The sequence below is a fragment of the Podarcis melisellensis genome (assembly GCF_964234715.1).
Source record: "Podarcis melisellensis genome assembly, chromosome: 8".
Lineage (NCBI taxonomy): Eukaryota > Metazoa > Chordata > Lepidosauria > Squamata > Lacertidae > Podarcis > Podarcis melisellensis.
In genome coordinates this window covers 58,629,649-58,642,752 of record NC_138540.1, presented here as the reverse complement: position 1 = coordinate 58,642,752, position 13,104 = coordinate 58,629,649, and the positions used below count along the sequence as shown (strand labels likewise).

General features: G+C 47.1%; 1 protein-coding gene across 16 annotated transcripts in view; it reads right to left on the bottom strand.

Annotated features, from left to right (window-relative positions):
- Positions 1–13,104, bottom strand: part of MACF1 (microtubule actin crosslinking factor 1) — a 287,679-nt gene that overhangs the window by 46,650 nt on the left and 227,925 nt on the right. For all 16 annotated transcript variants that reach the window (XM_081922848.1, XM_081922840.1, XM_081922836.1 and 13 more), the window contains 2 exons: positions 1,965–2,126; positions 403–573 (listed from right to left, as the gene is read on the bottom strand). In XM_081922848.1, the coding sequence (XP_081778974.1) occupies positions 403–573; positions 1,965–2,126 (333 nt within the window). The remainder of the gene's footprint in view (positions 1–402; positions 574–1,964; positions 2,127–13,104) is intronic.

The following is a 13,104-nucleotide window of genomic DNA, read 5'->3' as shown; positions in this document are numbered from 1 at the left end:
CCTACCACTTTTAACTGTGCCCTCTTTCTCCCCTTTCACTCACCACCATCAACTTCAAGTTCCCAGAACTCACCCAACAAAGGCTGCCTTTTATGCCATTCCTAGTGGGGGCTGTCTCCACACTAAAGGTTGGGTGTCTGTCCCCTATATTGTCCCCTCTCTGTTCTCCAAAGCTCACCAACTACCAACCTCTTTCCTTCCTTCTCCTGCTTATTTGGCATGGCACAGGTGGTAGGTAGAAGCTGTCTGCCAAAAGGAAAGCAAGTGAAACCTTTCCTGTCAACTGGGGATACCTGGGGCTGCTGGTGGAGCTGAGTGCCCAAAGCACAGAGAGGCCATGGTGGGTGCTGCCAGCCAGCTGTGCTCTGTGAGTTCAAGGTCCCCCGGCCACCAACTCCTCACCTTTTGCTCCTGAATCTGAGCCTTCACTACTTTATATTCAGCAGATGGTGGCTTCTGGTTGGAGATGAGCTCCTCCGTGTCGGCCAACCAGCTGAGCAAAGGCTCCAAGGCATCCTGGAACTTCCCACAATGCAACAGGGCTTCCTGCAGCTGTGCAATCCTCTGCGCCACCTACATTTTGCCAGAACATAACAGTCACACATATATATTGCTACAGAAGCATTTACTGGTCAACCATTTGGAAAGAGTGCTTCTCAGATTCGCTTCATTTTCACAACAAATTTTTTTCCCCTTCCAGTAGCACCTTAAAGACCAACTAAGTTAGTTCTTGGTATGAGCTTTCGTGTGCATGCACACTTCTTCAGATACACATTTTCACAGTCACTGTGCAAGGTAGAACATTACTTCTCTTGAGTTCTTCATGGCCTAGGACCCTCGTACCTACAGGACCGCCTCTCCCGGTATGCCCCACGGAGGACCTTAAGGTCCATAAATAGCAACACCCTAGAGGTCCTGGGCGCTAAGGAAGTTAGATTAGCCTCAACCAGAGCCAGGGCTTTTTCAACACTGGCTCCGGCCTGGTGGAATGCTCTGTCTCATGAGACCAGGGCCCTGCAGGATCTGATTTCTTTCCACAGGCCTGTAAGACAGAGTTGTTCCGCCTGGACTTTGGCTTGGAGTCAGTTAGATTCCCTCCCCCCCTCTTTCTTTTTCCCTTTCTCCTCCTGTGATGAGGCTGCATTTTAATGTTGTATTTTAATCTTGTTTTCAAGTTGTATTCATTCAACGTTTTTTGTTATTGGTTGTTAGCTGCCCTGAGCCCGGCCTTGGCTGGGGAGGGCAGGGTATAAATAAAAATTATTATTATTATTATTATTATTATTATTAATAATAATAATAATAATAATAATAATAATAATAATATTTTATTTTTTTAAAGTGACTAATAACATTTATGTAAAAATCGATTTCCCAATAATTGGTCACTCTCTAGGATGACCAAGCAACAGAATCCAGAATGAATCTATACAGAGAGAAGCAAACACAACTCACAATGGTGGACAGATCCACTGGGGGACACAATTATCTCCCACCCCCAGCCACCTCCCCAAGAGTGCCCCTTTTACCTTCTTTTATACGCAGGAATAGACAAAGTACTTGAAGACACTGTGTGTGTGTGTGTGTGTGTGTGTGTGTGTGTGTGTGTGTGTGTGTGTGGAAAGGCCCACATCCATTCTCCATGCCTAGCACTAGGTGGCCTGGACTTCACTGACAATGATCTTCACTCTGCTCATGGGCAGGCACCCTCCTCCTGCATCCTAACAGCTCCCATGCAATATAAATAGTTGAAGTGCATTTTAAATCCCACCTTTCTTCCATCGTGGAACCCAAAGTGGCATACCTGGGGTTCCCAAGGCATCTCCCATCCAAGCATCAACCATGTTCAGGCCTGGTTAGTTCTGCAAGGTGGTCACCTTGTGTGCCTGCAGGCTGTATCCCACTGCCCCTCCCAGCAGAAGGACGTTGTTAGTAATGCCGAGGAGCCACCAAGTGCAGCTCACCTTCTTGTTGAGGGTGTTCCAGCGGGTGTTGATGTCCTCCATGTCATGTTCCAAGCCCTGGACGTCACAATTCTTTCCCGCACTCTGGATGAGTCCCTGTCCGAGCCCATTGACTTGCTGCAGTTTTGCCTGAAGGGGGTCAACTTGCTCCTTCTGGAATGTCTGAGGAAACATGGAAGCGGGGGATGGGGGAGGGAGAGACAGAGACAAAGGATGTCAGCCTCCATCACAAATCATCAGTTGTCTTACTTAGCCTTTTTATTTGCTATAGTTTTATCAGGCTGGGAACTCAGGGCAGCATACTGTACATAGTTAGCCCCACTCCAATTTTATCCTAACAACAAACTTGTGAGATAGATGATGCATTAGTGGAGATTCTTACTGTCCCAAGGACAAGATGACTGGCTGTCAGTGAACATCAAGGCTATGGAGGGATTTGAATCCAGGTCTCTGTCAGCACACAACATTGATCTAAATCTAACACCAGACTGGCAAGAAGCTGCTCAGTACTTTCGGGCACCCTCGGCCTGCCTTGTACCCCCAAGACTTTTTGACAACAATTCCCATCATTCCTGAATATTGCCAGTGCTGGCTGAGCTGATGCGAGTTGCAGTAGAAAATATCTGGCGCACACCCAGTTGATGAAGGCTGCCTTAGGGCAATCCCTGGAGGCTACTGGCTAACCATTTCATTCTGTCTCCAGCTGTGGCTGAGAGCATCTCCTACATATGAATGCCAGACTTCATTTACAGATCACACCAACCCATGAATGAAGCTTGCAGAGATAGCAAGTTAATGAGAATGGACTAGCTTACTAATTGGCTATCAGTATCTTGAGCTGAGGATATAAAGGTATTTGCAGAGAGGAATCTGGAGTTTTGTTTCACTTCTGGAAAAAGGTTTTAAACACAAGCAAAAAGAAAGAAAATGCAGCTGAGCTATAAAGGGTATCTCTGTAAAAACCAGCCAGCCAACCTGATAGACAAGAAGAGTGTTAGCTCTGTTGCATTTAGAGCTGGGAGGAAAAGTCATGGCAACAAATGAGGCTGTACTGAAACACAACATGTGGCCCTAGAAGGCAAAGTGGCCAGCAGCTACATCTCTCTCCACCACCACCTCCTGCACCAGAAAAGTCAGATTAGCTACACACCCACACTCCTCTGTAAGGTTGACAGGCATAATTCACTCTCTCTCTTGGAGAAAAACTTATCCACCTCCCTCTCTCAACACCGCTGGAGAGAGCACCACATTCCACAGCATGTTCACACCAGCTGCACAACTGCTTCCTATACACTGCCTTCCACATGCACAAGGTATCATAAACATATGGAAAGTTTGCTGCATTATCACTCAAAAAGACAAAAGAAAGATGAGTGCAATTGCTCAATCTCCAAGATCTTCCCACGACCTTGTGAGAGAAAAAAAGCTCCATAAGGCAAAGCAAGGTTTAGAAATAAAGGGAGGGAAGAAGGTGCGAGATAAAATCAGGAGAAGGCTGTTCCTATCAGGGAGCCCTGGATCTTCTGAAAAGTACCTGATGACAGACAAGACTCTGACAAAGAGCTGCCATTTCTCCTTCCCAGGAAAGGGAGGCTCCTGTGAAGGGGAAATGGTAGCAGAGGAGGAATTAAGAAAAAGGGGAAGGCAGGTAGCTCCTTCACTTGGGAACACTACAGCAGAAGAGGCCATTTAGCCATGTGGGCACGTGAAACGCCAAACCTCTGCAACTCCCAGGAATACATATGATCACAGGTAGGGAAGAATCCAATGGCTGGAATCAAGGGAGATTCATATGAACACAAATTCCTACACAAAAGATGCTTCCATGTTGGAATTTGCACTGCCTATTCAAGGCTCAGGAAGGCAATCTCATCCAAACTGCTCACTGTCTAGCTAAAGCATCCCTGGAAAGAGACCCTTAGCCCACTAAGGACCAGTTTAGATATGTTTTGGACTGCCTGATTCTCAGCTTGTTGACTCCCAGCTGCACATGTAAACTGATCTCAGTGACGACGACAAGCCCTGTGTGTTTCTGGGAGTTCTGACAATATACCATGATAGAGCGCACGGCATGTTGCTCTTTCATGTCACTTGGTTCCCCCCCTGTGGAATGGGAAGAACAGTGGCCTGCTTCACACAGAGCTGGGCAAACTCCAAGGAACCATCAACAGCAGCCACAGTGGCAGATGACATAGGACTGCTTGCCCTGGATGGTTGCTAAACAGCAGAGGCCCAAAGCCAAGCTGGCAGATGGAAATTAAGGAGGATATACTTTATGCTGCAACTTCCTTTTGTAGGGACAGAGCAAAGGATGAGTTTACTAAACCTGCATCCCAATCCCTTCTGCCTCACTTCCATGTCTGGCGCAAAACTTTCACTGTGATCTTCAAGGTTCTTTATAGAGGGCTAGATTTACTATTTTTTTATTTAATGAACACAAAGGAGTTATGTGAGTCAATAAACACCTGAAGGTTTGATGCTGTCCTGGAGAAACATCAACTGTCATTCCAGCGCCTTCCCCTCCCCTCCACCTGACCATATCATTTGATTGGTCTAGCACCTCATTCTCTTCCCAGCTGCCTCCCGCTCCTCTTGCTGCCCTTTCTCTTCCAGAACTTCCTTTTAAAATGCACACAGTCCCTTCTCCTTCAGCTTACATTGATTCAACTTATGGGAAGGGCTGTAGCTGCATGGAAGAGCACCTATCACAAGATGCAGGAATAGTCACCAACCTAGATGGCTTTAAAAAGATTAGACAAATTCACAGAGGAGAAGGCTATCAATGGCAATTAGCCACAATGGCTATGCTCTGCCTCCATCGCTGCATTCAGGTCCAGGCTTCCCATCTTGCTGGCCAGCCGGAGAACAGGATACTGGATTAGTCAGTTCCTCTGGCCTATCAAGGCTCTTCTTATAATTAACTGCTTTGCATGCAGAAGCTCCTAGATTCAATCCCCAGCATCTCCGGGCACACTGTATTTACAGGAGGAAAACAGGGCAGTTGCCCAGGGTGGCAAATTAAAGGAAGAGGCATTGCATTTAGTCTGTTGGGAGCTCCTCAGAGTGACTGGGAAAACCCTACTGGATGGATAGGGTATAAATTTATTATTATTATTATTATTATTATTATTATTATTATTATTATTACCACCTCCCCACTGCCCTGCAAGACAGCTGCGTGAAGAGCACCCGAAGTGGTCAGAGGCCACACTGAGAGTGACACTCAAAGGGTAGCTGCCCTTGAGCAAACTCCTCTCCTCAGGAGGCGAGAAAAAGGGCAGAAGAGCCTCCCATCCCACCATGCCCTTCGAAGCCACACCAGCTGCATCCAGCCCCTGGACTGGTTCTTACTCTTTGCACGAAGGCTGCCATCATGCACTGCAAGAGACAGTTCTGTGCACACCTTACTTCAGAGGCAGCAAATGTTTTCTGCTTGGGACAGAAGACAGAATAAATACATTCACTGTATCCAAGTAGGGGTGGGAAGGAATCCTTAGAGACCTGCTGCCAGTTGTGTAGATACTCCTGGACTATATGGACCAATAGTCTGACTTAAGATTAGGCATCTTCCTACACCCTGGCAGTCTTCCTTTGAACCTCCATTTTAAAACAAAAAGTTGTCTTTATTGCTTCTTCTTATTGGGCCAACATCTATTGGCATATCACTGAGACCAGGTGCAAGGAACCTTTCGCCCTCCAGATGTTACTAAACTGCAACTCCCATCAGCTCCAGAAAGCATGGCTGAAGACCAAGGATGGTGGGAGTTGTTGTATTTCAGCAACAACTTGAGGTTCCGCACATCTGGTCTAGGCAAGGAGTTTTGTGTTACTCGAAAGCTACAGACATTGGTTCAGATATACCAGAGTGCTTTGTCTTGCTGGGATCCTGCCAAGATACGCCACCCAGAAGAGCCTCTTTCTCATGCTTCATTGGGAGAACCCTTTTTTTATTAACAAGATTTATCAGGTGCCTTTCCAAAAAGATCAAGTCAACACACAGCAATTCTGTAAATATCATATTAAAATGCATGATTTGTGCAGGTGTAAGTGGTAGAATTCATCTGCCGTGGCATTTAAACACAATTACTTCAAACTACAGACTTTTGTTTTATAACAAAAAAATTAGATGTGTGATTAAATCCCATAGGGCATTTAACCATGACCAAATGTATTAAGGTCCAGAGCTGAAAAAAACATTCAAATTTCAAGCAGTGCATTACGCAACATGCCCCTCCCCCCCCCGCAATTTCTTAGTACCTGGTTGCTGGGGTCTTTTTAAAGCTGCTGAGTAATTGCTAGAACACAAGACTCCCAGGACGAAGTCTCTTATTCATCCAATAGCCCTGAATCACCACTATTTGTCAGTTTGCCCTACCTCATAGGGGTGTCATGATAAATGTCAGCAGCAGGAGTGGGAGAAAGAAAAAGCACGCTCATACTCATTCACAGCCTCCCCAGGTGCTCTGGACTCCCACTCCTGCCAACATAGACAATGGTGAGGGATGATGGGAGTTGTAGTCCAAAACACCTGGCGAGGTAGTTTTTGGTGATCTTTAAGGAGCCCTTTGCTCCCAGGGGAAAGTGGCACATGAAAAGTAAATCAGCAGCAAAAACCACCAAACCGAAGCAACAAATTGCTCTGTTCATAAGAAATTGAGGAACAGCAACACATTTCTAAAGCTTTGCAGCCAGCTAAAGATTTAGCAGCCACTTCCAAACAAAACTGTGCCCAAACTTCCCTATGTTTTACGGAGGGCCCTGAGCGAGACAGCTGCGATGCAAGGCAGCAAGAATCTAAGCTTGGAAAAGTCAGGGGGAAATGTTTTCCTCCCTTGCAACGTTCAGCAACTTGTCTCCAGAAATGGGAACATGCCAGGATATTAAATGAAGATGCTGTCCAGAGCTATAGAGCCATTCTGCCATAAGAAGGATTGATGGCAACATAACAGCAAACGACTCACCCAGCCCTTCTGCTGGGACTGCTTATTTTATATTATATATTTTATAGATAGATATAAATGGAAAGGGCCCTCCTACATGCAACAGCAGCCAGACACACAGACACACACACACACCCCAGACCGATAAGCCAGGCATGCAAGCTCTCTGAAGGGACATGCCGCCACCTCTTCCTACACGCTCCGGCCATAACCTCAAATACAAAACTTATTTTTAAAACGAACACAGGAGAGGACTCCAAAGCATTTTGCTCTGTTCAAGCAAAATCCCCACCCCCACCCACAATCAGGAACAGCTGCCATATTTGGGTGGGAATGATCCAGAAACCAGAGACAGGTTTAGTGGGGGAGGCTTAAAAACGCAAAACCCAGCCTTAACAACCGCCTCGGCAGAAAATACTTGGAAGCATAGCTTAGAGCTTCAAATACAGAACGCGGAGAGGATGCCAGAGCACTGGCTGGCTAGCTCTCACTTGGACAAAGGCGCAAACCTTTCCCTGATCAGAGAAGCAAAAGCAGCAGGAGGAGGAAAGACTGGAGGGCAAAAGAAAAGGGAGGACAGACACTAACTGCCTTGCAATAGGAGGGCCAGCATGCGGCCCTTTTCCTCACACCAGCCTTCCCCAACATGGCGCCTTCAAGACACACTGTCCTACAACTCCCGTCAGCCCCAGTCAGCACAGCCAAACTGTAGTTCAAAAAGATCTGGATGGTGCTACACTGGGAAGGGCCATTTTTAGACAGTAAATATGTGAGGGGAGAAAAGGGGGGGGTCTACCTCTTCCCACTCTTCATCTTAAGACTCTTACCAGATGCAGAAATGGATGGCTTGACAAAAGTACCTTCTTCCCATCTAGACCAATGAAAAGTTTTGGCGAACTTAAAAACTTCTGTACCATTTTGTGACATTTGGGTTAGCCCAATAGAGAAACGAAATGTGCGTGTGTTTGGGGTGGAGAATGCCAGTCCGTGTTCCTATTCACAGGAGTCAGTGTGGTGTAGTGGTTAGAGTGCTGGGAAATCAGGCTTCAAATCCCCACTCAGCCATGATGCTCACTGGGTGTGGTCTTGGGCCAGCCACTCACTCTCAGTCTAACCCACCTCACAGGGTTGTTGTGATTAAGAAATGGGGAGAAGCTTGTAGGCCATATTGAGCTTCCTAGAGAAAGGTGGGATATAAATGTAATGAATGAATGAATGAATGAATGAATGAATGAATTTGGAAGCAAGTTTTGCAGAATTACCCAGAAAATAAACAGAATTCATCTGTTTGTTATTCTCTGCTTCCCTGCCCTCCTAATGATGCTACCAGGCTTTCATTTACAAGATGCTTCTCTCAAGACTCTTTTCTAGTATCCTGTTCCCATTCTTCATGGTAAAGCTGCTGACCTCTTTCTCCTACCTAACAGCTGGTTTATATTTTATCCAAGTGCAAATGCAACACACACACACTTGCAATAAATGTATCATGCAGACACACCAATCAGAAAGCCAGGAGAAGTCATGGCTTCTTGCCTAATGTACTTGCCCGTTCCCCCATCATCACACAGCTAAAGTGAGAATGGAGGATTAGATAAGGAAAACAAGAGATGGTCGAGTAAGTGGCAGCAACTAAACACTCTCTCCCTAGTGCAGTTCCAACCATCCAGTTTGGGGGCTCACAGCTGCTTTGCACCATATTAAAAAGTGGGAGATCCTATCTCATACCTAGCAGCACAACAGTTTGGCAATGTGTGAAATGCCCCATAACCCCTCATAGCTTCTCTTCTCCCCTGTAGAACCAACCATGGCAACAGCTAAGAGCACCTTCCAGATAATTCCCTGGCTGTTTTGACCCTGGGGTGTTGAGCAAATATCTCCCACTCTGGGCACCATAGGACTGATAATGTTTTCTATCAAATAGCTCTCTCTCCTCAGATAGCTCTCTCTCCTCAGACTCAGCTGGACAGACTGTAATAAACCCAGAGCGATAATTCATGTCAGTTTGGCTTAGCTTGGCATCCCCTGCTCCCCCCCCCACCTTTCTTCCTAATTACAGGTCTGAACTGTACAGTCTTGGCTGTGGGTGCTGCATTTTTTCACTGAGAAAAACTCAGCCTTCTGCCCACAGTTGGAGACTGTTTTCCACATGTGAATTGAACACTACATCATAGCCCTTCTCAAGCCTCTGGCTACTTCTGCTTTTCTTGTTTTTCAAATGTGCAACTGTCTGAAGCGTGAGAAATTGCAACCAAGCCAAGTTCCTAGGCAGGGGGGTAGGGGGAAAAAACCAACGTCATGACAGTTTAAAAAGTACAAAAAACTAGCTTAGCTTGGTTGACAACTGTCAAAATCAGTATCCAAAAGAAAACAATGCCCTTTTATAGACGTTTGGTGCTGCAAACAGACTTGGCACAAAAGCTTCTCTTTTCCAAACCCCTTCTTTACTTGGAGATTTAAATAAAACGTTTTCAGCAACTTCTTTTCTTCTCTATGGATTTGAAAGAACCTTGACTAGGCAGTTGGTTGGTTTTTATCATTTATGTAACGTTGTTAGCTGGAATTTGCCTTATACTATTTCCCTCTTAGCAACACATTTTCCCATCTATGAGCTCTGCAGCTACCCACACTTAATCACAATCTTTCAAAAGAAAATGTATAATTTGCTTCTAAGCGCATGAACATAATGCTACTTGAATAAGTCAGTTCAAGACATTGGTGGTGGCAAGAATATTTTTACGTAAGCAAGATAATGACAGGTTTGTTCTTGTTTGAAACCCTCCCCACACCTGAAAAGAAAAAGAAACCCACCAACCCAACACTGTTTCTATCAAGACCTACAAAATGTAACCCCCTTTCAAAGGGAAGGAGAACCCAAATTTTAACAAAAGGAAGAAAAAGTCAGGCATGCTTTGTACTCCAAATTACATCAGTCAGTCAACTATGGATTAACTCCTCGCTTCCTCCCCAAGTCACTTCCTACAAAAAAAGTAATTTTATGTCTGATATGGCAGCGTGTGGGGACCAGGGGAAACAAATACCTCATTATCTGGAACCAATCCATCCGTTTCAGCAGGAGGCCCTTCAGCAACGAGGGAAGAAAAGGAGGTACTTTCTGAGTCTGGCACAGCAGAGGTCAGCTCCTCCTCTTCACTTTCAGGTGCTGCAGAAGAGGGCAGATGTGGTGTGCTGCAGACTGTATCCCACACTGCTCCAGGTGCCAGAGAGAAACCAACTTCTGGTGGCTCTGGCACACCATCTGCACCCAATGGCATAGAGATGGCAAGGCCTTTAATCGCTTGGACCACCTGAACAGGCTCCTTGGTGGAGGTGGGCATTGTGGCATTGGCCAGCTCTTCCAGAGCAGGCTGTTCCTCTCTACTTAGAGGCATATTTTCCAAGGAGAATGGCACAGAAGCAGAGGACATCTCCTCTGCATTTAGTAAGAATGGTATCAGGTCCTCTGCTTTGGGCTCTGAAGTGACTCCTGGAAGACAATCTTGACCACAAACTTCTTTATACCTGGATAAGCAGGCAGCATCCACAACAGGCCCTTCTGCTTCTGGGGTAGAAGCAAGTGAGGATGGCAAAGGCAGGGTGGAACATGTTACAGCTGCTGGACCATCAGTGATGGAAGGCCCCACTCCAGCAGAAGGAAAGGGGTCAGCAAGCTCCTCTGGGCTATCTGGAGGGGCATCAAGAGCCTTGTCACTAGGGAGGGGACTGACAGAAGCAGATTCCTCTCCAAAAGAGGCAGCCAAGTCTTCTGAACTGGGCTGTGCAGCAAACAAATCTTCAACAAAAGCTTGTGAGTTGGTACACACAAACTTGGCACTATATTCCTCATCCTTTGTTATCTCACTGTCCCTGCTCTGCCCAAAAAGGAACTCCAAGTCTCCAGGTTCCAAGCAATATCTCTTCTCTTCCACTGGGCTGCCTTTGGCTGCTGCTGCTGCTCCCTGCTCAACTACCTCTGGTGTTTCCTCCTGGAGAAGGGCTGCACTCGCTGACACTTCTCCATCACACAGCAGCCTTGTTAAAGGCTCAAGTTGACACACAGCCTTCAAGTTCTCAGAGGAGCCTACATGTTTTAGAGGCTCCTCAGAGTCCCGCAATACAAACTCACTTTGTGAAGGCACCCAGGAACTATCTACATCCTCTATGTCACTAACATGGCCCCCACAAAGGAGGTTTTCTTTATCCAGTTCTGCAACTTCATCCTCAGAAACCAGCTCTGGGACATCCCAGTTGGAGAAGTCAGTCCTTTCTGATGGGTTGAGCTCATCGCAAGCCTGCAGCTCTTTCCCCATAGCGCTCACCATCTCTTTTGCCAAGTCAAAATCTGGTTGGGAGTCCAGCTCCTCAGCAGTTGTGGCAAGTTCATCATGGCTCGGGGATACCTCCTTTGCTTCATAGCAAATGACAGGCTGCATTTGCTGCTGCTCAGTTTCTCTGCCAATGGCAAGAACATGGATGCAAGGAGGTGGTTCTCTACAGCAAGGGAAATCAACTGAAGCCACAGGTTCACCCATGGCAAAGTCCAACAATCCTTTGACCCTCTGGCTTTCTGCAGGGTCATGACCTGCCAACAGTTCTGCCCCATACTCCTCTATCTGACTAACTAAGGATGAGAGTGATTGTTGGGATACAGCATCTTTTTCAAGCGGAGGACTGGAAGACGTCACCTTTTCAGAGTCACCAGAAGTTTCCCGTTCAGAGTAGCACTCTGAAAGGGTAGCTTCTGCTGTACTTACTGCTTGAGAACCACATGTGGCATCAAAGTCCTCCAGATCTGAGACCACAGCAGAGTCTGCCATGCTGACTTCAAGGTGAGTCAAGGGCTGGGAGGCTCCCGCCAAGTCCTTCTGCATGTCCAGCCCTTCTGAACACTGATTAGCATCCTGCACTCCCAGATCACCTGGAGCCACTCCATCCCCTCCTTCTTCGAGCATGCAAAGCTTTTCTAGTTCAAGGAACATCTGCACAGAATCCGTGTCAGAGAACTGCTCTGGGGCAAGAGAGCTGGCACAGGCTTCTAGGCCAGAAGCAAATTCCTCCTCTTCCACTTCGGCTGCTACAGCTTCAGCATTGCAGGCACCAGCCTCCTCCTCCTCCTCAAGAGTAGCGTTTAAGTCTTGGTGCGTTTCCTGGGGAACGGGAGCAGAGTTGACAGCTCGCAGCTGTGAGTCATCCCACAGCTCTTGCCAGTGAGATGGGTGGTTAGAGGTCCCTTGGACACCAGCAAAACTCTCTATAGCTTCCGTAACTGTCACGGCTGGAACACTTAATTGTTCCTTTTCTTCAGAAATATCTGTCAAGTAACAACTTCTTTTCTCAGCAGCCTTCCCTGACAGCAAGCCTTCCTCCCACTCCTCCCCAGTCTCCATCATGATCAATCGCTCATCCTCCTCAAACCTCAGCTCCGACTCAGTCCTTTCCCGGAGGTTGGGGGCGATGAGAATGCTCATTCCTGGGTCCAGGAGCTCTTCACTCAGGCAAGGAGACAGTGGCACCGTTTCTACGACACAGTCTGTGTTGTCTGCCTCCAAGGTGTCATGATGCCCACTGCCAAGGCCTGCTCTGATGGCATTTTTCATCACCCTTGGCCACGTGGCGCTCGAGAGCCTGTGGTCCCGCCGCCTGCCGCCGGTCAGGTCAACTACCATGTCCTCTGGTCCCAGAAGAGGCTGGCACTCATCCTGAGACAACTCGCAGAAGGCTTCACTTAGCTGCTTCACTTCCTGAATTTCTGGAACTCCAGACAGTTTGGGAATGTGCTCCAGGGTCAACGGCTCTGACATGCATTCCCCCTGGTCGGACTGCCTAGGGCTCTCTGCCAACATGGCAGTGGACTCCTGCTTCTCTTGCAAGGATGGGTTAGAAACTCCAGCTTCTGAGACTTCACTCAAGGAGGCCTCAATTCTCTCAGCAAACTCAGGGAAATTGGGTGGCATAAAGGACTTCCATGACCGCCTGTTGACATTCTCCTTCTTCTCTGGATTTGGCCGCCGCCTTGGGGGTGCTGGTGCTGACTTGGAAACATCACTACTAAGTTTCAAGGCATCAAAAATGACCCTCTCGTCTAACTTTTTGCTCTCAGGTGCCTTTGATTCAAAGACACTGGGTGCCCCTAAAGTTCCATTGCTAGAGATTGTGCTGCCATCCCCTTTTTCAAGGGTACTCTTGGAAGGCTGGCTAGTCTT